The sequence below is a fragment of the Seriola aureovittata genome, chromosome 19 (genome assembly GCF_021018895.1).
Source record: "Seriola aureovittata isolate HTS-2021-v1 ecotype China chromosome 19, ASM2101889v1, whole genome shotgun sequence".
Taxonomy (NCBI): domain Eukaryota; kingdom Metazoa; phylum Chordata; class Actinopteri; order Carangiformes; family Carangidae; genus Seriola; species Seriola aureovittata.
Genome location: NC_079382.1, coordinates 14,160,583 through 14,186,304, shown reverse-complemented (window position 1 = coordinate 14,186,304; position 25,722 = coordinate 14,160,583). Strand labels below are relative to the sequence as shown.

At 42.0% G+C, this 25,722-nt stretch overlaps 2 protein-coding genes across 3 annotated transcripts in view; both read left to right on the top strand.

Annotated features, from left to right (window-relative positions):
- afg1lb (AFG1 like ATPase b) overlaps positions 1 to 13,696 on the top strand; it is a 28,024-nt gene extending 14,328 nt beyond the window's left edge. Inside the window, exons 9-14 of one of the 2 annotated variants that reach the window (XM_056363399.1) lie at positions 6,861 to 6,943; positions 7,865 to 7,935; positions 9,555 to 9,655; positions 10,762 to 10,902; positions 11,567 to 11,674; positions 12,193 to 13,696. In XM_056363399.1, the coding sequence (XP_056219374.1) occupies positions 6,861 to 6,943; positions 7,865 to 7,935; positions 9,555 to 9,655; positions 10,762 to 10,902; positions 11,567 to 11,674; positions 12,193 to 12,339 (651 nt within the window). In that variant the 3' untranslated portion in view covers positions 12,340 to 13,696. The remainder of the gene's footprint in view (positions 1 to 6,860; positions 6,944 to 7,864; positions 7,936 to 9,554; positions 9,656 to 10,761; positions 10,903 to 11,566; positions 11,675 to 12,192) is intronic. The other variant, XM_056363400.1, reaches the window with a different exon arrangement.
- A 3,777-nt stretch (positions 13,697 to 17,473) lies between these two features.
- The window catches only part of foxo3b (forkhead box O3b), a 46,440-nt gene continuing 38,191 nt past the window's right edge, over positions 17,474 to 25,722 (top strand). Inside the window, exons 1-2 of the mRNA XM_056404838.1 lie at positions 17,474 to 17,695; positions 18,067 to 18,794. Of these exons, the coding sequence (XP_056260813.1) occupies positions 18,237 to 18,794 (558 nt within the window). The 5' untranslated portion in view covers positions 17,474 to 17,695; positions 18,067 to 18,236. The remainder of the gene's footprint in view (positions 17,696 to 18,066; positions 18,795 to 25,722) is intronic.

The window sequence follows — 25,722 nt, the reverse complement described above, 5'->3', positions numbered from 1 at the left end:
AACTGGACTAGGTTATTTGTCTGTGAAGACGTTTCACCTCTCATCCAAGAGGCTTCATCAGTTCGTGTACGCATCTGACCAGGCTAGGACTCTTTTTTCAGGACCAGTCCTAGCCTGGTCAGATGCGTACACGAACTGATGAAGCCTCTTGGATGAGAGGTGAAACGTCTTCACAGACAAATAACCTAGTCCAGTTGTTTTCGATTTATAAAACTCCTTTAGGCTCCAGGCCTTGGAGTCACCCTGCTCCCCACCTACTCTCCCAGCAGCACCCTTGCCCTCTCTAATCCACCCTCATCAAGGTCCTGAATGCCTGTTGTCCCTCTCTGCCCTGCACTACCTCCTCTCTTTCAGGGTCCCATGTTCCCCTTTGTGAGGCCATCTGGTTTTGGGGGTCGGGTTTTTTTTTTTTTTTTTGTGGGGGGGGGGTGCAATGGCTTCTCTATAGCAGCCTGTTCTGTAAAGTTAAAGCGTGTTTTAGCGGGGTCACGCTGTTAACTAGCTGACCCTTAATAGATTGAATTAATGCTTGCAGGGACCAGCGATGCGGGTCCTTCTTCCCGACGCAGCTCACACTCTTGTATGTGCGCGGCCTGAGTGTGTTTCTATAGCGAATGAATGAGGGTGTTAGAAAGTAAAAATAGCCTCTGACCTCTCCTCCCTATCACCTGAGCCAGAGTGGTAGAGGTTAATCCACCGCCTCCGTCCGCCTGGGTTGAGGTCTTTATTTAACTGTTGACTTCTGATTAGTTGGGACCCCTTTTTCCACAGCGCCCCAAATAATCCAGTTTCCTAATCTTAAAAATAAGGAATGAGATCAAGCACACATTTTTAAGTAGAAGTACTTGTCAGGCATGGAAATCATACAACTTCACTGAATCTTAAAGTCCCTGACTGCTTTCATTCACTCAGTCATTTGTAATTTCTTGTTCTTTTTAGCGTCTCTGTGGACTCCATCTGTGGATCTATTCAGTTGTTTAGGCCTCTTTTTAGTTGTAGCCATAGCAAAGCTCAGCATTCTGTAAAATACAAGGTTTAAAGGCTTTTTTTTAATGGACACTGCCAGTATTGTAACTAAGACACTCTTCCTCTCTCACAAACTGTCCTCCCTCTCCACTTCACTTTTCATCGGCCATCCTCTCTCTGCACCTCTACCCCGCTCTTTATTCTATCACTATCCTGCTCTGCTCACTGGCTTTACTCACCCAAGGTCAGGTCTCTGCATTGTAGTAGCAGAATACTGACTTTATTTTCCCTCCGCCTGTTCGATTGCAGTTGCGCACAGTGCTGCACGGGGGGGGGGGGGACACAACAACAACCCTGAAGCAACTGAGTATCTCTGGGTTTCCTGCTGTTTTTAACCCATCTTTTAATATGCTCTTTTTTGTGTGTGTGTGTCACCATTAATAATTACAGTTTGTGGTGCAGTTGGTGATTACAGAAAAAGGAAAATATAAATAAAAAACAGAATGATGGAGAATGGAAAAATTGTGCAACGAGAGGGACGTGGTCCTCCAGTGGAGACCTTGGTGAGAAGGACTGCCTGTGAAGAGCTGGCTGCCTGCCAGTTCAAATCAAGCGGATGCTGATATTTGATGACTGTCATTGTCTTCCAGAGCATTCAATGGCAGGGCAGTGCCACTCACCGCGTACCTCACTTCTTTCATATCTGTCTCTTGCCTCTAAAAAAAAAAAAAAAAAAAGATTGATAAAGGACAAATCAATTTTTCTCCTTTTCAACATGAGGAACTCGTTCTCTATATATTGTCTAATTTTTGATTGATCCAGTTACCTTGATTTTTTTATTTCCTGCTTCCTAACTGATTTTTTTTTTCCTGTTTTTCTGCGAGATGTGTGCAGGCTAATCAAGCTTGCATGCGCACGCACAGGTACATTATACTGTACTGTATGTATTCCTTTGTAAATCTGAAGGTGGAGGTGGGTTACTAACAGGTTTTATACCTCAGTAATGTAGGTTAATTGTTGATCACATTAGGCAAGGCAACCAAAACAAAATGGCAGACTAAAACAAGAACAAAAAAAATGTTAAGAAAGCAAGAGTTTAGTCAACTGGTTTCGGTCTCATAAGTAAGACGGGGTGTTGTTCTCAGCTGTGTGGCATCGGTTTCGTGTCCCTGTGTTGCCACCACCAGCATGTGGAGCCTCTGTTGGCCAGGTGCAGGAAGCACAGCCTGCGCCCCGTTTTGGCGCGGCTCGGGGGTTTTGGGCCTCCACAGAGCTCGAGAGGGGTTGAGGGTGGGGGGTCCAGTGGGGTCCTGGATCACGAAAGGTGGGGCCTCCAACTCAAAAGATGTTTCCCCAAGAGGAGCAGCCGAGGTAGGGGGAGGTTGTGAGAACGACCCCGTAGAACAAACCATCGCTGGCCCAAGGCGGTCACACTTTAAGGGAATAGATCATTAGGTGTAATTAGGGTGTTCACATTGTCACGAACCCCCCCACCCCCCACCCCCACGACTGCCCAAGAATGAATAAAATCACCACATACACCCCCCCCCCACTCACACACACACACTCACACACACAGCAGCTCCCCAGTTAGTGAAAACACTTTGATGTCAGAAGAGTCGTCCAGAACTTGCCAGCATAAAGGCAGTGTTTTAAGCTTTCTCTCTTTTCTACCCCGTCTCTCTCTCGACCCCTCTATCCCTCCCTCCCTCTTTTCTTCAGTCCTTCCACACAAGGCTGTAAGACACACATGGTTGAATGAACGACAACCTCTCCCCTCCTCCCCTTCTCCCTCTCTCTCTCCCCGTCTCTCCCCCCTTCGTCTCTTTTTCAGCCTTCCCACCCCGCATTTCTTTGAGGCCTGGTCAATTCTCCAGGCCAAACAAAAAAAGCATCAAATGTTTTCTGCTGCCGGGTAATGAGGGAGTGGACCTCATCAGGGCCCAATAGTCAGCTATCCTTGGCTTTTGTTGCAGCTCAATGGCACCGCGCTCTTTGAAAAACTCAAAAGCAACTTTTTGAGGAGTAAAGGATAGAGAAAGATATGTCGTAGAGGGAGTGGGCGCAGAGGGGAGTAGATGCAGCAACCAAAAAAAAAAAAAAAAAGCCACTCTGTTTTTATGCTAAACGGCTGTCCAGAGAGAGCAGTGGACAGCTCGGACAATGACATGATTGGAGCTACATGTGTTTGGATGACTTTCTTCTATAGAGACTCTGATTCTCATGTCTGTCATCTCTCTGTCTTGTCAGTCAGCTACAATTAGGGACTGCTTTTCACACCACTGGGACAAATAGCAGATATTAAGCCCTGATTTGTGATAATACTAAACTTCTGGCTACAACCAACAATTTATTTTTCAATTTGAAATGTCTGTTTTTTGGGTTTTTTTTTTTTTTTTTTTTTTTTTTTTTTTTAAATATCATATAATGTATAAAATATATTGAAAAAATCCATCACAACCTTCTGGAGTCTGAGGTAATTTTCTCAAATCAATTAATTTCTTTGAACAACAAAACCTAAAGATATTCAGCTTACAATGAAATAAAAAGAGAAATCCTCACTGAAATGTAAATTCACCCGTTTTCCAATGGCTCAGAAACCATTTTGGCGTTTAATAGGTGACACTCGACTCTTGAATTTGTTGTAGATTATTTATTTATTTTTTTTTAAATATTCTTCATTGATCCTCTAAATGTTTCAACAATAAATACGTCTATAGTGACAGAAGCTTCAGACTACGTCACAAAGTTAAATTGATACTGTGAGACTGAGAGCATTTAGAGAGTTAGAAAACTTCTTACGGCTACAAAACTTCAAACACAAAGTGAAGTGAAGTGAACACAATATGGTGGAAGCACAGAGATGCTGCCACATGAGGAAGAAATCCAAATTGAATGTTTGAGCATCTAAATATTAATAGAAACACCTTGCGCAGTCATTTCATAGTGACTTTTAGTAAAATCACAGTATTCCAGTATTAATCAGCAGTGAAACCCCAAAGTTTACACATCTGTCTCAGGTTGACCTTATCAGTGACCTGCAACTAATAATTATTTTGAATATTTATTAATCTGCCAATTATATTCTTGATTAATCGATCATTTATTTAGTATAAAATGTCATAAAATACTAAAAAATCAAGGTTGTCAAAATCAACATTCAAAAGACCAATATTATGTCATAAAAATCCCTTGTTTGGTCCCACCAACAGTCCAAAACCCAAAGATATTCAGTTCACTGTCCAATAAGACGAAGAGAAGCAACAAGTCCTCGCAACTGAGACGCTAAAGCAAGAGCATGTTTAGTGCTGCTGCTTGAAAAATGATTTTACCAATGAATCCATCATCAGTACAAGTGTCGATTACTTTTCTGTCCAGCGACTAATCCCTTCAGCTCTGTACTCCATGAAGAGTAGTTTTGTTCATTAAGCATACAGTATGTAGGTAAGTGTGTGTTGTGTCCAGCGCTTTACAAAGTAACACAGAGAAGTATAAGTGACTGTGCCACCAGACTAGAGCTGCAACCGATGATCATCTTCATTATGAATAATCTCTTCCGTAATTTTCCTGATTAATGGAATAGATTTCATATTCTTTAAAATGTCGCAGAATCATGAAGAATGCCCCCCCAACAGACCAGAACTCAAAGATGTTCACTTTACAATGATATAGAAAAGATATGTTAAGCGATTAATCAGTAAATGAAAAGATTCAACTTTTAATCAGTCAACTAATCAGTTGATTGGCTAATCTTTTCAGCACTAGAATCAGGCGAAAGCGGTGAAGCCAGTAGATATTTAAGTTCCGCTAACATACATCAGAGTCCTTTTTAAACAGAATAAGCTAAACGGACGGTGACGGGGAGGTAAGACTTGATGCTGCAAAGTAGACTGACTATTGGAGTCTGAGACAGGAGCGTGGTGGCGGCGGGGCGGGGGAGGATGGGCAGGAGGGGGAGGAGGGGGGACAAGACCACAATGTGTGGGCGGATGAAATCTTGGAGGAGTGAGAACTTGACAATCCCCTCAAGATGGATAATCAAGTAATGACCTGCAAGGCCCCAGCCTCATCTGATTATAAATAACCAATGGAATCATCATCACTGATTGTGTTTCCATTCCTCCTTCTTTTCCCCTCTCTTATTTGTACCTCGCTCCTCCGTCAAGAAACGCATCAGCAGTCTTCACCGTCGGTAGAGACACTTCACAAAGGGAGGGAGTAGAAGATGGCAGGAGAAAAGACAAACTGAGATTCTAATGATGTGGCGGCGATAGTGACAAGTTTTTTTTTTTTTTTTTTTTTTTTTTTTTTTCTTTTTGGAGGGACTATTTACCCGTTGGTGGGGTCACAGTAGGTTGATGAAATGACACCTCCCTTTTGTGCGTGGGGGAGGGCGAGTTTGTCAGGTTGTTATTAAGCCTGATTCAGCCAATTGGCTCAGAGTGGGAACCCCGTTTGTGTGAGCGGACACAGAGATAAAAAGTTGACAGCAGAGAAGAATAGAGTATTTCCGTCCCCTTGCTTTGTGATGATTACTAATTATCCTGCAGCCTAAGAGGGCCAGTGGCAGAAAATTCACTGATTTCATAATTTACTGGAGCTGTCGTTGAATACTCAGTCAGCCAGGCGATGGCTTGGATGGGATGATATGCAATTCCTTTCTTTTCTTTGATAGAATGGTGGAGATGATTATAGTTTGTGCTGTACTCCCTGACATGAATCCTGTTGACGTTTTACACTATCTGGAAAAGTTTGAACTTTGAATAGCTACAGGAACAATAGATCAGCTCAATAAACCATGAGGAAGTGACACAAAATCCCAGAGCCTGTCAGAGAAGACTGAGACGGCGACTGCCCTCTGTGGTTGCTCTTTGTCCATTTTATTATGTATACTGAGAGTAAGCGGGGAGACGAAGTTCTTACCGTCCGTATTTCACGACAGATGAGCAGCAGACTAAGTCACAAAGTCAAACACAATTTTAAAATGTTGGCACGTACCAGAGCATATCATAGAGCAAATCACAAATAATATATCATACATAAAAATTCAAGTATTCACACGCAGTTTCACATGGATTCAGTCATGAATGGAGCAACAATGTAAACATCAAAGGTGACATCTAATCGGATACTATCTTCACAATTGTTCCATTGGTATCTATTTGTGTTTCATATTTGTTCGCTTTCTGTGTGCCACTACCAACGCTGCTCAGATTTGGCTAAAGAAAATACTGAAATACAAGAATCCAATGAAAACTGCCACCTATTTAAAAAAAAAAAAAAAATCGATATAATGTCGGCTCAGCATTCACTAACGCTAACAATTCAACAGTTCAGAATCCAAAGATATTCAGTTTGCTCTCACATAAGACAATGAGCTGTATTGTCATTGCACACAGTAAATATCAGTTCAGGAAATGTAGTTTGGCATCTAACCAGTGCAACAGAAGCTATATATATATATATATACACACACACACACACACACACACACACACACACACACACACACACACACACACACACACACACACACACACACATCCAGTGAATTAGCCATAGTAAGACGGAGTGTAAATGTGAGAAAAAGAACTAAAAAAAGAAAAAACAACAAAAAAAAATTACTTAAACGATGGATCACTTAATGCCACTTAATGTCTGTTGATTAATGAATTAACAAATCATTTGAATTAAATTAGATAAATACGGTGTTTGAATTTTCATGTTGTGAATTTGGAGTTTCCTCTTTCATCACATCAAAAATCCAGAGGGGATGAAATGGAAGTATTCTATCCAGCACTGCTCTGAAACTCAGACAGACCCACTATGAATATTTGGCCTTTGAATGTATTTGTAACATTACGTTTTGTGTGCATGTGTGTGCATGTGTACAGGAGTACTGCCAAACCATCTGCTTAGACGCTGGGATTGACTATAGGACGCTGGACAATGTTGCAGCGGGGAAACTCTACTACCTGTAAGACACACACACACACACACACACACACACACACGCACATGCAAATATGGGCCCATTCTGCTGCCGCTTGCAGCCCAAGTCAGCTCAGAGGTTTTGCATCTGGTAAATAGTTGACATAAACCTGCACCCACAACATAATGCACAAGCATTCACATACACACACACATGCAGGTGCACAAACACACTCAGCAAATGTTTGTGTACAACATCTAGTTTGATTTTACTTCTTTTTATTTATTTATTTATTTATTTTTTAAGGCCAGAAAGAAAAGGCAAACAGATGTATAAACGAGCAGAAGCAGACCTGGAGTTTTATGAAGACCTACATTACCTTGAGAGATCCATGAAAAGAATAAAAGAGGAATCAATAGAATATGAGAAAATGGTGGATCTTAAAATCTAGTTTTCTATTTCCATCATTACATGTTAAGGACACGCGCACACACACACGCGCAGGCAAATGCAGCATGAATGACACTGCCGTTGCTCATTGCTGTATTGCAGCTTTCAAGTGCTTTCGTCTTTTCACTGTATGTAAATAGAGCGCGTCACACCCTTTTTACCTGGAGTTAAAACACAAGCATACACACAGACACAAACACACACACTTTAAAATCTAATTTTGACGTGCATTCACAGGGTAATGCTCGTGTTTAGAGCCTAACATCCTGTTTTTTACTGATGGAGTGAAAAGCTAAGTACCCCCTCCTCCTGCACTCTTCTTGCAGCCACCGTTTGATGTGGCCACTTCAGCATTATTAATTTCATATCCTATTATTTCTTGTGTGTGTGTGTGTGTGTGTGTGTGTGTGTGTGTGTGTGTGTGTGTGTGTGTGTGTGTGTGTGTGTGTGTGTGTGTGTGTGTGTGTGTGTGTGTGTGTGTGTGTGTGTGTGTGTGTGTGTGTGTCTCTTGTGCAGCACTGGGGAGCCTGGTGCGGAGGCCTTCATGGATGCACTGTTTGAGGAGCTGGCTTTAAGACAAAAGAGCAGTAAGGAAAATACCAGCTTACAGGGACATGCGTCCACTTTTTAGAAGTGCTTCGTTACATAAGGAGACTTCAGAGGTGTCAATGTGTCCCCGGTAAATCATATCATCTGATGCAGCATCATAACACTTGCACCATGTTCAGCAGACACATAGCAACATCCAATAGTAGCTAATAAAGTACATTTTCCACATTGAAGGATAAGGTATGTGATATTTTTTTATTTTTGATATTAACAAATCCCATGAAACGACCAGAACCAACATTATGTCTTACATCTGTCTCCTCATATTTTCTGACTTCCCTTCCCTTCCTGTGGTTCTCAGACCCTGTTCCCTTTCGTTCCGACTGAAGATACAAAAAACAGGCCATGAATATACATTTTATTCATTTATTTATTTCAAATAATACTTTTTTTTTTTTAAAACATCAGCACTTTGTTTTATGAATTTTACTCACACAGGTGTAAATACAGCATTTATTGCAGACTATTTTCAGCTGTGGATTAACACGTATTTGACACCATGAGTATTTTGTGTGCGGGATTGATTTAAAATAAATTACAGCTGCCGTGGTTCACCGTAATAAAGGAGAATGTCACCTAGTACAACAGTGTGGCTCAGTGATGTGTTTTTAATAGTTTTTAGACAGCAATGGATGTATGTGGCACAATGGAGTAAGCCTTATCAGGCATTGGTTTTATGGGATTCGTTGATATCAGGAAAAATATAGAATATCACCAGAACAAAAAGAGCAAAAAAACTGCCAGGCTTGGTTGTTTATCATTTTATTATGACTCATCATGTAGCTTTAGAAGTAAAACTAAAACCAGGGCCTTAAAAGGTTGCGTGAACTTGCATTTAGATTTCAAATTCAGTTTTGGAGGTTTCAAAAAATGTTTATGGTTTTGTTTCAGCCACCAGGTTAAGTTTTATATAACTGCAGATTTGTCACCTGCACATTCATGCTGCCCACCTCCTGTTCTACAGGATTCAGGTCTGGTGACTGGGGAGGCCACTGCAGTTCACTGAGCTCATTGTCATGTTCATGAAACCAGTTTGAGACGGCTTTTGTTTTGTGACAAGGTGCATTATCTTGCCGGCAGTAGCCATTAGAAGATGGTAAACTGCTCAAAGTGTGGCAAGAAAACATTCCCCACACCATTACGCCGCCACCAGCAGCAGCCTGGATGAGGCAAGTTGGGTCCATTGATTCATGCTGTTGACACCAAATTCTGACTCTATCATCTGCGTGGCTGAGCAGACATCCAGGTTTACCAGACCAGGTTACGTTCTTCCAGTCTTCAACTGTCACCTTTTGTTGGTCCTGTGTCCACTGCAGCCACAGACTCTGTTCTTGGCAGTAGTGAAACCCGACGTGGTGTTCTGCTGTTGTAGCCCATCACCCTCATGGTTCAACGTGTTCAGCAAAGTTTTTAAAGAGTGGTTATCTGATTTACTGTCACGTCCAACCGGACTGACTGTGTGCATGAGGTCTAAGTTGCACTTGAATTTCGCAAATTTGATAGATTTGTTTTTAATGTAATGATCCAATGTGATACTACAGTGGCACGGTATGACTGAGGATCACTAATATTATTATATGTGTTTGTGTTTCCATAGTTACAGGTCCTCAGGTGCTCACAGTGCTGGGCAGGGATGTGACTCTGGAAAAGACCTGTGGCTCCATCGCCGACTGCACTTTTGAAGAGCTGTGTGGCAGAGTGAGTGTTTTATCCAAATTAGTGTTGCTTTATTGCCAGCATGAGGTAATTAAAACAGCTGTTTAAAGAGCTGCATAACATCATGTATTCCTAACGATAATACTTATTGCTGTAGATAATCATCTTTAGCCATAGGTCACTTTTCTGTGTTTCCAAAGAAGATTAGGACTACAGGAATGGAGCACAGATACAGCACTTTTACTGTACTAGTTTCTCCCTTTTTTTTTTTTTTTAAGATAATTTTTTGGCATGTTGCTTTTATTAAACAGCTTGATAGTATAGAGAGACATGAAACATGGGGACAAGCCTCTGGCTGAACTCAAACCACAGATATCCCAGTTAGAAAGTATGGATTTTAAACCACCTGAGAACCAGGATGCCCTCATTCTCTTTTGGCACACACACACACACACACACACACACACACACACACACACACACACACACACACACACACACACACAGAGTACACCCACACACACAAAATCCACTCACGACTAATCAAAACTGCTCAAATTCAAAGCAATTCTCCTGCCCTGCCTTATTATTGCCTCTGCATTCTGTTTCTTCCCTCCTCTGCGTACTTATTGTCCAAGCCATTGCTCTCAAACTGAATCACCTTCCCTCCATCTCAATCCTATTTTCTGCTCAATGTCAAAAAGCAAGTCTATTGACAATTTTGTGAATAGTTGAGCCCGTTGTGCCTCAGATAAAGCGGTGTGGTACAGTAATCTGCAGTGTGTGTATCGTCTCAAGTTTGATGGACAGCCGAGAGCTTTTGCAGGCATCTGAGCTTCAAGGCTTCTTTCGACATATGTTTGGGAGCAATCATCCTGACTGGCAAAGGGCCAAGGACAGGGACTAAAATGACATCAGCCTGAACCTTTTGCACATGGTGCCGCCATTGTACAGTTAGCATTTTTTCAGGCCAGGCGTAGAGACTGCAGTGTTCACAGTGCTTGTGTCCCAGTGTGTTAATGTAGCAGCTGTGCGCATTCGCTCCACTGGACCTATTTACTCTGTGCAGTGTGATGTGCTTCTTGTAGGTAAGAAGCTCAGGTCTGACTTTATTCTGGTATCTAACCTGCTCAGTTGTTGTTTTCCAGCCTCTGGGTGCCAGTGACTACCTGGAGATGGCACGGCTCTTTGACACTGTATTTATCCGCCACGTTCCAAGGCTGACGCTGACACTGAAGGACAAGGCCAGACGTTTCACCACCCTCATAGACAACTTCTATGACAACAAGGTTATCCAGCTGACACTCGGGGGATGGGCTTGTTAATAAACAATAGATTGAAAAAAGAAAAAAGGCATACATCATATCACTCATTACCTCTTGATTTCGAAGTTATATTTGTGCCTTTACTTATCTTATCACCATCATTACACTTCATTTTTTATATTACATTCCCATTACATGCCTAAATTAACCAACACAATACACAACATCATTAAAAAGGTGTGTGCAACAGGAAAGGGCTTCACACAAATTTTCTGCCACCAAGTCTGAAGCAGATTATTGTCTAAAATATAACTGTATGCTGTAGCATCGGGACTAACCAACTCAAAGCATGAAAAAAAAGTACACAAATATTCTTTTACTTCTATATGAATGTTTAGACTGAACAAACACTGTGTCTATCTCATATCTATCTCACTTCCTATGCGCTGTTATTTTCTCCCTTAGTTCTTTATTGTGTCAATATTCACATCATCTCAGGAATGCAATAAAACACCTCAAATTGACCAGTTACAAGTACTGTAATAACAAATGTTGAACTTCTCTCAGTTAATATTGATCACAGGAAATACACTCTTAATCGTTAATAATGTAATAAGTTACCTCCATAAACAAACTGGACATTCCCGTGTCTGATCTTTGTCTCCTTCCCCCCGACTCGGTGTCCCAGGTGAGAGTGGTGCTGCTGGCGGCGGCTCCTTTAGACCGGCTGTTTGTCCACTCTGGAGGGGAGGATGAGAGGGACCGACAGCTGCTGGACGACCTGGGCCTCAGCGGGGTAAGATCACATCTGCTGCAGCAGCAGGGAAAACACCATCATCTCATATCAAAAACGAAGAAAAGCAACAATCGAAAAATACATGAGCTTTGGAAAATCACATCACTGATTTCTCCTTCTTTCAGCTCATAGCCCCTCATAAGGATACATGTATATAAGGACATGAAGTCCAATGTGCATTTCATGTAATGCTGTGTTTACAAACCACTTTGAAATACCTATTAACTCTCACTACATTGCACATAACACAGGTGTGACTTTTTGGTTTTTTTTTTAATCGCTCAACTTGAAGTTTTATTTGATTTTACAATATTATGCTTTCCGGAAAGTTTCACTGAAAGCTTTTTCAGCTTTTTCAGTAATGCAGTGTTCACACCCGCATATCTGCCGCTCTGGCCTTTTCGAACCCAAAGCCTTATGCTCTGAACCTTTCCTCTCCAGCGCATATTATTCATTTCAGTTTAGATTAGACCGGAGTGCATTAGCTGCTAACTCTGGTGTCGGCTCCTTTTTTTCAGGAGGCAGCAGAGCGACTGACTCTGTTCACTGCCGAGGAGGAGATCTTTGCCTTCCAGAGGACCGTCTCCAGACTGATGGAGATGCAGACCGAGTCGTACTGGGTGGAGGGAGACCGCAGTCACAGCAATAAACACATAAACACCTAACATCCAGTTCTGACTGCCAGGATAATTATATACCTCCCGACAACTCAGTACCTCACTAAATACTGACGCTGCATAAGCAAAAGCTCCTATTTAGCAGAAACAGAACAGATCAAGTCTATTTTGGGCGACCAAAGCTAAATGTTTTAGGGAATAAGCGGCAGTTTACTTCAATTGGTATCCATAGGAAATATAGAACTACGTAAAACTGGATACCTGTTTTCCATTGGATTGAACTTCTCTTCATCTTATGCATGTGTGTTATATCTTTTTACTGTTTGGTCCTATTCTGAGAGGTGTCCTCTCTCCCCCTTCAGGACTATTTATTTTAAATAGTACAAAAAGCTCTCCAGCATGTGTGAAACCCTGACAGGTGCTTCTTTCAAGGAAAGAAAGGGGACCAAGTGTCCTTCACAGTAGTTGGCTACCACCCTCTAGTGGTGAAAGGGAAAAATGTTCTCAAGCTCTTTCTGTTGTTATGGAGCTACACCAGTGCCTGTGCAGTTTGAAAATAAACCTAAACTGTGTGAAACCTGGTGTGAATTTAAAATGTTATGCATGATGTTAATCTACGTTTTTAATGAATGAGCCCAGAATTTTGTATTCAGGGAACGGATGAGTCATCTCTATGTTCAGCTCAGTAGCTGCTAGCCTGGCATTGATTCTTAATCAAGTAGAACTGATCTTGATTTTGACTCACACTTTACCAGGATGGTTTGACTACAGTTGCTATTTCTAACACTGTACTTTGTTTCTATCAGAAGTACAGGCAAGGTTTGAACTCTTGAATCTAGACTTTTAAAGAAGTAGTGTAACGTGGGTGTGTCCAATGTCATAGATTAAAAAAGTAGGTCCTTCAACCAAAACGTTCACTTTTTTGTCACAATTATTTCACATTTCGTCAGCTTTTGCACATGTAAGAAATGTATGTTTTTTCATCTAAAGAATCTTTTCTACTTTTTTTTTTTTTTCAACATGCAGGCATTTTTCTATGAAATGAGACTGGAGGTATGCCAAAATATTTTATATTATACACTTTGTTGATTCCTATAGTTTTGAATTCAGTGCAGTTTGCAGGTAATTAAAGATAAACTGTCTTTGCTGTAACATGTGCACTAGTATTTTATTTTTATAGTGTGGGTTTCTATGATTCTCACTCAGTTGTTCTCTGCTGTAAATATATTAAAGGATAAAGGATAACCTTGACTTTTGTTCGAGAAAATATAGAATACTCTCATAATCTGAATTTCATTTATATTTGAAGGGCAGACTTTTTTTTTTTTACTCCGTGGTGTAACTCCATCCTGTGTGCCTGTAGGTGGCAGCAGAGGGTAACCAATTGCTAGAAGGTTTGTTATTGCGTCCATCTAAGGATGAGGTCATCCTAGTGCACCACTCCAGCCTGGAGCAGCCCCCACTGAGAACTACAGTCAGAACAGCAAGCAGCACCTCCTACAGATTCTTAACCAAGACCATTACATAAGGTACAGTGTTTGTAACAAGAGTCCAAGTAGCCAGTATTATAGAACAAGTGCAAAATCCCCTGAGTAAATGTATAATCTAATTAGATTTAAGGCACAGTAAATGGCTCCATTGCGTGTGTGTGCGCGCGTGTGTGTGTGTGTGTGTGTGTGCGTGCGCGTGTGCGTGCGTGCGTGTGTGTGTGTGCGCACACTGCTACATGCACATGATGTGTATCATTAAAAAGTGCTTGACTTGGTGGAAAGGCCCCAAGTCTATCCCACCATAACTCTCAATTAAAGAAAAATCAATCACGCCCCATTCCGAGGCCCTTAATCCAATCTGAGCATTACGCTGTTTGGGGGAAACATCAGACACAAACAGAGATGGCCGACATGCTTTGTGATTGTCTTAATTGGATGATTCACGCTGGCTTAGAGGGGTGGCCATAGTCTCCATCCTCTCTGGACAACAGTCCTGATACCCCATGCTGACAGAGGGAAGATGGAAAACAGTTCACCTTTTGTCCCTTTCTCAGTGTCCTATCAGTTGAAACGGGAGTGCGGGAATATTATACCTGTGCTGTGACACTTTCCTGCTTTTACTTCATGTTTAGGTTTGGATACAATGTACAGTACAAAAAGTTCCTTAATGCCCGGAGTGTGCATTAGATTTAGATTTATAAGGTTATAGAACTTTGATGTTAAACAGTCTGTGAACATGAATGAAATCAAGTTTTTGAGAGAGCACTGTTGCCAATACCAGTATGTTGAGTACTTGAATGGATTTCAGACATTGTCCTGATGCAGCTGTTCAATCAGGTTTTCAGGCCACTGGATTGTACTATACCAACCTCATGTTACGTGGCTCCAACCTAGAAGAGCTTATGAGTTGTTGGTTGGAATTTGTCCTGGAAAGAAGAACAGACACAACATTATAAATTGTGTGTGTGTGTGTGTGTGTGTGTGTGTGTGTGTGTGTGTGTGTGTGTGTGTTTGCTCACTTGCGTGCATGATTGATGCCTTGTGCAACATTTATTATGGCCTTCAATAGGGGCATGTAAGGAGAATCTGGCTTATCTTGGTACGCAGTAACTTGGCCAAATGCCAGAGATACTGCAGCCAGGTAATTAAGGTACACATGTAACACTTATTTTGTTCCGCACATAGACCAACACATGTCTAATCAAATATAATCAAATAAGTATTAGCCTATTACTCAAATCTGCAGGTGCAATTTTATACCTATTTAAAAAGTAAATAAAAGTCTGTGTTGTGGACTATACAAAGAAATATTAAAACATCCAAACAGTATGTTAGGTTCAGAAAAATAATCATGTGCTTAATGGCTACTTATGCTGATGCACTCACTAAACAAACACTGGTGCCCTTGAAGGAAAAGGGCTGAAATCATGAAAAAACTAAAAGCAAACCCTGCATACAGACACAAAGTTATTACAAAATATATTCTAAAAGCCTTAGTTAAATGGCTTTGTATTGAGACATTCAAGTAAATTACTGATTTAAACCTTTGCAGGTCTTCATCGGTGTATTGGGTTCATCATGGGATAAAAAGTAAATACCACACTTTACCCAATCATCAATAATCACAAAATAAGTATGCATGCTAAAAATTATTTATTTTAATATACAGAAATTGAATGAAAATAATATCAAAGATTTTTTTTTTTTTTAATATCTCTGCCTGACAGTGTTTGTGCATTCACACAACTGTACATCCAGTGAGCAGTTAACTCTACAGTTCTCTGCAGGAACCAAACTGCTGCATCAGGTATTCTCTTTGATGTGAAGAAAACAAAACCATCACACAATGTGTGAATGTGTAGACTGACTAACTCCTGTAATCCTGTATAGTACAGACTCCAGACTGCAGCTGTAAACGTGTGTGTGTGTGTGAGTTTGAGAGAGAGAGTGTGCTGCACCAATCTGCCTGATTAAATGTGTATCAATGAACTCATTTCAAAAATAGTGTACAAACAAAACACAAATGCAAGAGTGTAATATACACTTCTATATATTCAAACTTATCTTTTTAGCAATGAATAAACTGCAGTGGGAGCAACGCACTCACCCTTAACAAATCACAGTATAGGCCTAAAATATAAACTCAAAAGATACAGTGAAGCTGAAACATAAATCCATGCAGTGATATTAAAGATATATCTTGTTATGGTCAGTTGTGAACGCGCATTCCTGCACAGAACGGACGAGCACGCGCATCTGGACGTGCACCTTGCACGGCAGGCAGTCCTCGGTGAAACAAAGAAGATGTGGAGGAGGCTGTTTTTATCCAAAGGTGGAGAAGGTGGAGGAGGGAGGAGGGAGGGAGTATCATTTACAGGATGGAGAACCATCTAGGATTTCTCTCCTCTTATCTCTAGCTAATAAACGCGATGACGTCACCCTTGACTGAAAGGGGGCGTGGTCTAGGCGCCGTGACAGGCGTGATTGACAGTCTTGCTCAGTGATTAAAGGCGCAATCAGCCTTCACACAGCAGCAAGGAGAGGATGATGGGAGTGAATATGTGAAGGTTAAACCTGTAATCTATGTGATATAAGTGCTTTTATTGTGAAGCACGATCAAGTCAGCAACACACAGCCTAGCAAAATAATATGACATAAAGCGTTTTATATAGTAATTGCATTTAAATACAGTACAAATTAAATACAATTAGAATCAAAACACATGTTCTATTGTGGAACAAAGAGTAATATTAGTACATTTTTATATGAAAACTGCTCAGGATATTTCATGTTTCTTAAAAGGTGTAAATATTTACCTAATCCTGTACTAAAATTATTGTGTAATTCTTGTAAACTTTCAAAAGCAAGGGTAGGTTCTCACTGATATTGTGTTTCATATTTTATGGTATGACTGTAACATCATAATATTTCTCCGGGGACAAATGTTTACATTACTGTAGTGTACTACAGTAATGTAGTAGTATGTTTTGGATGATTACTAGCCTATAGGTCTTTTTGAAATGATTTCTATTCCAAAACCAACTATTAATAAACTGCTTAAGAGGTGAATCTTGATAACTGAAACTTAAATGTTTCATCACAGTTTCATCATCACCAAAAAAATCACAAAATTCATTCCTCAATAATGGACTCAATTGTAAGTTTCAGCCCTAAACTGCCATTTCAAAATCAAATTTAAAGACTTGTAACAAAGTAAAAACCTGTAGCACACCTGTAGTACACCAAATATTATTTTACTGCCACCACTAGACATCCTGCACATTAAAGTTGTAAACATCACTTTTAACACCCCTTTTTAAAATTAATCTATCATTCTACTGTAGCCTATTGATTCTCTTTTCTTTTTCCTTTTTGTCTCTCTGTTTCTGTGCCCAAGTAACATGTCAGGACGTGTCCTAGCCTCTACCTGAGCTGAAGCAGCGCGGTCCTGTAGGACTGCAGTGTCTCTTTAAAAGGCGATCCCATGCACAGGATCCAGGGGGCCGGCCCTTGATCGACTTGCATGCGTGTGTGTATGTGTGTGTGCGCACGCGCGTGTGTATGTATGCGTGTGGTTGTGTGTGTGTGTGTGTGGTGTGTGTGTGTGTGTGTGTGTGCGTGTGTGTGTGCGTGTGCGTACGCGTACGCACGCACGCACGCACGCAGCGCTGTGTGGAGAGCAAATCGAGATACAGTAGTAACCCAGAGTGAGGTGGCAGTCTTATTCCACATCGACACTGACTTGCCCTGCATGCATCCTATCTGTCTCTATATCGGCTGAGCGCACTTGAGGAGTGAAAGAAGAAAAGAGTCAAGATGGCATCGGGAAGTGGCTGTGGACAATCCAGGATCTAGTTTCTTCTGGGTTTTTTTTTTTATTGCTACCACGGAGCGCAAGTGACTGGCCGTGCAAGGTATTTCATTTAAAGTATTCAGAGGGGATTTATTTCCCAGAGTGATGAGGTTTGAGCACTTTCTCCTCCAATGATCTCCAGTAGGTGGATTCAGATCCTTGCACCATTGACGGGATTTTGTGTAGAGCTCCTATTGATGAGCAAGTAGTGTGTTATTATGAATGTAGTGAAGCTCAGAGAGGCAACAGCTTCATTTAACCCCTTTTGGTATTTTTAAGAAAGAGTTTATTACCGCTTCATTGACGGAATGTTTTAGGCTACACATTCAGCGGCAGTGTTGTAGGATATCTGTTGGAGGATAGGTTGTGTTTTAACTGGGCTCCAACCGAGTGTTTGGGGGTTTATTTATTCTTTCTTTATGTCCTCAACAGGCGTTAATAACTAAGTTGCTCTTAGCCCTGTTGGGACTTCGCTGGTGTGGAATAGCAACAAAGAACGGGAGCGCGCATTCATGGGACGCGACTTTGACAGCTCTTCATCTCTTGTCTTATAACTTTATTACCTGGCAGCGGGGGCAAGGTTTTGACTTGAGCAGGAGATAATGGCTGAGGCTCCGCTAGCCGATCCACTCCCGGACTTGGACGTGGTCATCGACCCGGACTTCGAGCCCCAGAAGCGGCCCAGATCCTGCACCTGGCCGCTGCCACGACCAGACTCGAACGCGGTGAAACCGGAGAGCAATGACACAGATATTATCCCCGAGGAAGAGGATGATGAAGAGGACAATGCCACCCCTACGGCCATCAGTGTCAATGGCTCTGGCGTGGCGGCAGAGGACCAGAGCAGCAACAGCCCCGTCGCCGATGGAGCGCTCTCATCCCCGGGCCAGGAGAGCGGAGGCTCCCCGCTCTCCACGCACTCCCCGACGGCCACCTCTGGCGCGCTGACCTCCAGCAGCCTGGCTGCCCAGCAGACCCCGAGGAAAGCATCATCTCGCCGAAACGCCTGGGGAAATCTCTCCTACGCCGACCTGATAACCAAAGCTATTGAGAGCGCGCCGGACAAGAGACTGACACTGTCCCAAATTTATGACTGGATGGTAAGATCCATCCCCTACTTCAAAGACAAAGGCGACAGCAACAGCTCTGCAGGATGGAAGGTAAGAGTCGCCCCCCCCCCCCTCCCATGCCCCCTGCCCCCCCCCCCCCCCCCCCTCCTCCATCAAAACAAAAACAAAAAGCATGTGGCTTGTAAACCCACTGACGTACACACACAGACACTCACACGCACACAATTATGCCACAGCGGTCTTATTTTTACGAGCGACTATTTGGAAAGTCTGGCTCCCATTATGGCTTTCATTGTCATTCTAATGGAAATTACAGATCAGTCAGTAAATGCAATCAAAAAGAGGGGGGGGGGGGATCACGTTAGGGGGTTATTTAAGATCATTAATCTCGTTAAGATGCGTGAGGTTTGGTGAACCACACATAATTATCTCTTAAATTGACCAAAACATGATATCTTGCAGTTATTCCCGGACATTTTACAGTCAAATAAGGCTGTGGGGTTTGATTGAATTTGCATCAGATGCATGTCCTGTTGTCTTTTTTTTTTTTTTTTTTTTAATACATTTCTGATGAGTTATGTGCATAATATTCCTCTGAGGCCACAGCCACAGTCACATGTGTGGAATTAGAGCAAACAGAAACGTTGCAACCGGTTTGTCTGGAAACACAGTGGCCTATTTTGAGTGACGCAACCCGCGTTTAAGACGCTCACAGAATGATACAATTACATAAGACAGTTTACTGAGCAGCAGCTAATCCATTAATAGGACAAGGAGCTGAATGTAAACAAAACGATTTAATAACAATAATGCCATGTGGAAACACGTGAATCCTAATAAGACCTCTGGTTTTATGACTATAACCTCCACTATGAAAAATCCATCCAGTGCACTTACAGTCATTTAGTCTTCTTGTGGTTTTGAATAGTGATATTATAATGACTTGGTTCCATCCCTTCATTTTTTTTGCTCATAAATTTAGAAGCTGAATTTCCACCATGCTACTATAACCACAGAGGCATTGCCCTGTTTGCCTTTTGTTATGTAAACCTTGCCAGGGATGTGTCAGTCTCTTGGGTCAGGTAGGCAAGTGCCAAGGCTGCTGATCCTGCCATGGGGGAATTACATAACTACTGGGTTGCCGTGAGTTTAGGTGAGGTGTTAAGGGTAAAGCTTATTTTACAGGCGGTGATCTGGTCACCCAAAAGACATATGGGACCCGCGAAAAGAGACAGTGTGTAGGAGGGAGGGGCAGAAGGTCAGAGAGTGGAGATTAATAACCCATCAGAAACTGAAGGACCTGTCCCATGGGGTGTGGAGCCTATAGGCCATATTTTGTCAGGGCTTCTCAAGTATTGCTATGTGATATGGTCTGGTGAAGAGCAGAGAGGGAGGTTGTGGGTGTAACCCCACCAAGTCAAGGCCGAGTTCACCATCACCATGCAGGGCTGTTACTCCTGGAATTTCGGGCATGAGGGCCTGGCTGTCGGTGGTCTAGTGTTACACATGGTCTGTCAATAAATGTTGGCTGCAGCTTTTTTTTTTTAAGCTATCTCATAAGAAACTCTTTTAATTACAGACTCTAGTTGTGTCTTTTTCGAACAGAGTTATGCTACCACAAAGCTTAGATGAAGTCCATTAACAGAAACTTTTCTTTAGGGTGATACATCGCTAGAGAACAGACAAGCAGGTTCCTCTGCGTTTAAGGCCTGAAAATGTCTCAAGCTGCAGTCAGGTTTTAGTGAAAAAGCCTGTGAAACCAAAGCCAGTTTGAGGAGCCAGGTGTTCAGAAGTCTACCTCTATACAGGGACGTATTCAGAAGCCCCTCTGCTCTCCATTTCACTCTCAGAGACTCTTAGGTTTCACCTCCACACAGAGCCGGGTTTGAACACCTACAGTTTCATGCAGTCAGGGCACCTTTGTTGAGGAGATTTGCTGAGCAAATCCTAGTAATCCCACTGGGTTTCTCTCCCAGGTTCCCACTTACATCATTCTGCTTCATATCTCTGTCAGTTAACCATTAGCCCTGGTAAAAGTGGGTTGAGACAACCAAGCATAACACTTGGAAATATTGTATCACCATAGATTGTCTTTAACCAAGAGAGGCCACTGGATATTTTTTTAATAGAAACACACCGTTGAGTCATTTACTAGTTTTCACACTTTGTACACTTAATGTCATCCATGATATTGACCTGATTTTAATGTACAGTCTGTGTTTCTAAGGGCTGGGTATCAATCTGAATATTTATTTTTTTGTATTGAATGAAATATGCCACTGTTTGAAACAAGTCAGTCACAATGAAGAAAAACAAATCAGAATCATTCTTGATTTGTGAGTGCGAGTTTGACAGCTCATGTGTTGGACCACTCTGCCTTTTTTGGTACCATGGATCATACCAGTATGTGTGGGGAGTTTTCCAGCAGAAGTTGTGTGCTTGGAGGGGCAGGTCTGTTTGGAGCTGCTAAAAATGTGTGCTAAGAGAAGCTCTGGTATGGCGGGGGAGTGACGGACAGCATCTCAAAATAGCACCTGTAAACATGTCTGTTAACTCTCTGAGTGTGTGCGTCTTTCATCTGTGTGTCTTCGCATAATCGAAAGATTAGGTGCACCTGTGTGTGTGTGTGTGTGTGTGTGTGTGTGTGTGTGTGTGCGTGTGCAAGTATTCCTGGCTGCACTGAACTTTGTGCTCTAGTGTTGCTTAACCCTGCTGTAACAGGCTCCCTTTTCCCAGCAGCTGCCCGTCATAGGCCGAGACCTAGTTATGTCACAGTGACACTCCAAGCGTGCACACACACACACACACACACACACACACACACAGATATACATACTGTATCTGATCATTTCACTTATGGTTATGAGGTTTTGATAGCCACACATGCTAACATACATGGTACATAGAGTTCTCTCTATCTCAGATAAAGTTGACTTCTTATGTTCCCATGTATGTTTTTAAACCTGCCATACCTTCCCACACAGACAGGCATGCACAGACATATACAGCGCATTTGCCTGGTCATGTTCAGGCTTATCACCAGGGTTCATGACTGAGTCCCTGCTGCAGGTCTTAATTTATACAGAGGTCTGAAATGAGTTTGACTCATTAGAATAATTAGATTATTTCATCTTTAAGACCCTGAGGGTTACAGTGAGCAGTGTTTATTGTCAACCTGAGGTTGTTGTTTAACACTTACATTAGTCTTAATGTCCTCTTATAATTGATGGCTATTTGCAGGTACTTAATGTTCAGCTAAAACCACAAATCAGTGAGTAATGACCACAAGAGTTTAACGCACCTTTTCTCTCAACAGAGTCCAAAAGAAATAGAGTTTCACCCGTGGCACAACCTTCACACACACGGACACACACACGTATGCAGCCGCCCCACACTCCGCACATTCCCCCATCTGACTATGTCTGCAGGCGTATGGAAAACAGTCCGTTGTCAGCCCACTGGGCAGGTTGATTACCATTTTAATGGCCTCGCGAGCTGAAAGTGTTGATTCTGTGGGACTGAAATTATTTATTGTTCCTATCAGAGCGGGACATGGTTGACAAAAGGGAAGGGGTTGGCAAAAAAAGAAAAAAAGGACACAACATTAGTCCTTTCATTTGCTGTCTATCAATGTAGAGTGAAATTAGCTTTATGTGGGCAATAAGATCCCAGTGTCAGCCATAAATATTATTGCAGGACTAGGTTGCTAGTGACTGGAATATAAACTTGTAAGCACTATGAAAGTGGTAAGCTCTACATAGGATGACTGGCTAGTAAGGAAATTCTTATAATACTGCAGAAAATACCAAAAAAAGATTAGCCAGGAAACAGGGGCTGTCTGTGTGCAATTGTGTGAGTGGGTGTGTGTGCTCAGGTACTCAGAGCACAATCAGGAGGCCTCTCAGATGGAGCGGGCACCGTGCCAAGCTGAAGGAACTGAAGCAAAAAGGCAATAAAAAGGGGAGTGGAGGGGGTCGGGGTGGGTGGGTGGGTGTGTGGTTGAGAGGCGCGTGAAGACAGTAGAAGGAGCAGAAGGGAGGGGGAGCTGAGGGAGTAAATTAACAAGCTTTGCTCTAAATTGGTGTATTACAACTGCCCTCTGGCTGTGATTCCCAATGGAGGGGTATGAGGGTGTGTGAGGGTAAAGGGGCGATGGGTTATGGGAACCCACCAGCTCCCGGCACCCCTCCAAGTCTGAACAGTGTCGGAGCAGTCGACCTCTGCGTGAAGGAAAACCCCCAGGCTCTGTTCTAGTTCCATTTCCAATCAATGGACACATTTTTGTCTTTGGATGCCGCAAAGAGCTTCCTCGCAATTAGATTTTACATCTGAAAATTACCCTCTATGGACGAAAGTATGTGGACAACGGAATATTACATCCATATGTGAATTTTAAATATCTTATTTCCAAAGCATGGCCATTAATGTGCTGCTGTAACAGCCTTAACTCTTCTGGGAAGACTTTCCCCAAAAGTGTTTGGCTGGGGTTGAGGCCAGGAATCTGCAGGCCAGTCAAGTCCTTCCACACCAAACACAGAAAAAACATTTCTTTATGGACCTCTCTTTGTGGGCACATGAGCATTGTCATGTTGAGACAGGAAGGGGTCCTCTCCAAAATGTTAACACAAATTTGGAAGCACACTATTATCTAAAATGTCATTGCATACTGCAGCAATAAGATTTTCTCCAAAGGAATGGTTCACTGTTTTACATATATACAAAGATATATAAATACACCTATCAGCTTTCTTGCAGAGAGTGAGATGAATAGACCCATACCACTCTCATCTCTGCACAGTAAATAAGAAGTTACCACAAACACTAATCCCAACTCTCCCCTTGTTTCCAGCCTTTGTGCTAAGCTAAGCTAACTGGTGGTGTTGGCTTCATATTGACTATACAGGCATGGCAAGTGGAATCAATCTTTTAATCTAATTCTTTGCAAGAAAGCAAAAATATAATGACATTTTTCTGCAAGCTTCAGACCAGAAATTCACAAGTATGTGAACAGGTGTGTCCGCATACTTTTGGCCATCTAGTGAATTCAGCAGGTTTCTCCTCTTTCTTTTTGTTCCTATGTCTCTTTCTCACTGTCCATCTGTCTGTCAAAAGTGGACCCATCTTTCGTCATAATTAGTCCGCTCTTTGAAACATGCAGACATACAGTAATCAAGTTGACTACTCCCCTGTGTGTGTTTGTGTACACAATCTGTACACTTCTCCTTTGTTCAAATGGCTTCAAAAGACCGAGAAAAAAAGAAAAGAAAAGCAGTTTTTTGGGTTTTTTTTTTTTACTGGTTTTCCCATCATTTTCTGCGTCCTCACCACCACAGCCGTGTCACACTCCGCACGATCTGTTCTCCTCAAAGACACTTCTCAATTATTCAGTGCGCTCGGGATGAATTCAGATCACTGTATTAATTTTTAAGAGCCTGTTCTTGGCTAAAGGCTAACCCTCTTTCACAGTTTCTGTCTCTCTTTCATCACTCAAACTCCTCTTTTGCACTCTACACCCCCCCCTTCTCTTTCTCTCTCTCTCTCTCTCTCTCTCTCTGTCTCTCTCTCTCATGCCATCCCTCATTATTTTCCTGCCAGCTCCCTCATTTGTCTGGATGTAAAACACAAGCAAAAACAAGCTATCTCCCTGTAGCTTGCCGCTGCTCCTCTGAAGTACAACTCTTGAAATCTGTTGTGGGCTCTAATGAATGGAGATAAATCTTGGGCTTCTCCTCTCGTTACGCTCCATACTCCCTTGACTCCTGTCTTTTTGCGGCCATCATGGCACCACTGCAGCATCTCTTGAGGCACTTGAGACTTTATAACCACATTGTCATTGTTGTTGTAGTGAAAATATGCAGATTGTAAATTAAATGAATAGTCCCAAAACCTCGATGTGACTGCACTGCATAGTTAAAATCAGATTTCAGACATGACTTTGAATTGCTCAACATGATGATGATAGTTGGTGTGTGTGTGTGTGGGGGGGGGGGGGGGGGGGGCAGACAGGTCACAGGATTTATATGATGTGTTGTCTGTCTGTATGTGTTAAACAGACACGTGCACAAAGCAAAACCAGAAACCAGCTGCCTGTACATGCCCGTTCCTTGATAAAATCTAAAATACAAACACTTGTGTCTCACTCGCTGATTATGTGCTAAAGATGTGGGCTGGATTAAGACTGGCATGTGTGCTGCAACTGTCAACTCGCATGTACATTTTGTCCTTGCATAACATATTTCATACATAATAATGTGGCCTGCTGTTGTGTTCCTGGAAAAAGGCTTATTTGCTTTCTTGATTTCTCGAAGATTGATACCACTCAATCACACAAAATGTTAGCTTAGCATAAAAACTGGAAACTGGGGGAAACAGTTATCCTGGCTTTTAGTTTTCAGTTTTTATATATAACATATAACATGTTGATTCATGAGCTTTAGAGATACTTGAAGGCAGATTTTGTTACCTTTTTTGGACAGAGCCATGCTAACCTGGCTACCAGCTTTATATTTACTGTACAGATTTGAGGCTATTATCAATCTTCTTATTTAAGTTTTCCTTTAAACATATTATTTCTCTTCTACGTGAGTATTTTTAGGCAGCAGTTGGAAGGCAATTATTCAGTTCAAACTGAGGCAGCAAGAAAAAAAAAAGCTCCCCTAGAAAAATGTTACACTTTGTAATATTCAGTTTATTAGCTACAGTGAGTGTGTCTGGCTATGCTGATGCTGTAATTTTCTGCAGCCCGCATCATAACAAATCTCAGGTGGAATTTTCTCAGAGGATTCATTTTAACTCGTCCACTGAGCTTGAAGAACTATCATGTTTCAGTATCTTTCCAGCGCCTGTTGAATCACCAACACTTCTGATCCTGCTATCAAAACACCCTCACACTGCAAAAAAAATTGCTCAGCAGTTTATACAACATCAGATTACACTGATCTTCTTCAACGGTTGCTGCATGAAACTAGTGTTTCAGCCAGATAACTGTAGCAAAGAGCACTGCTGAAGCTGCATCATC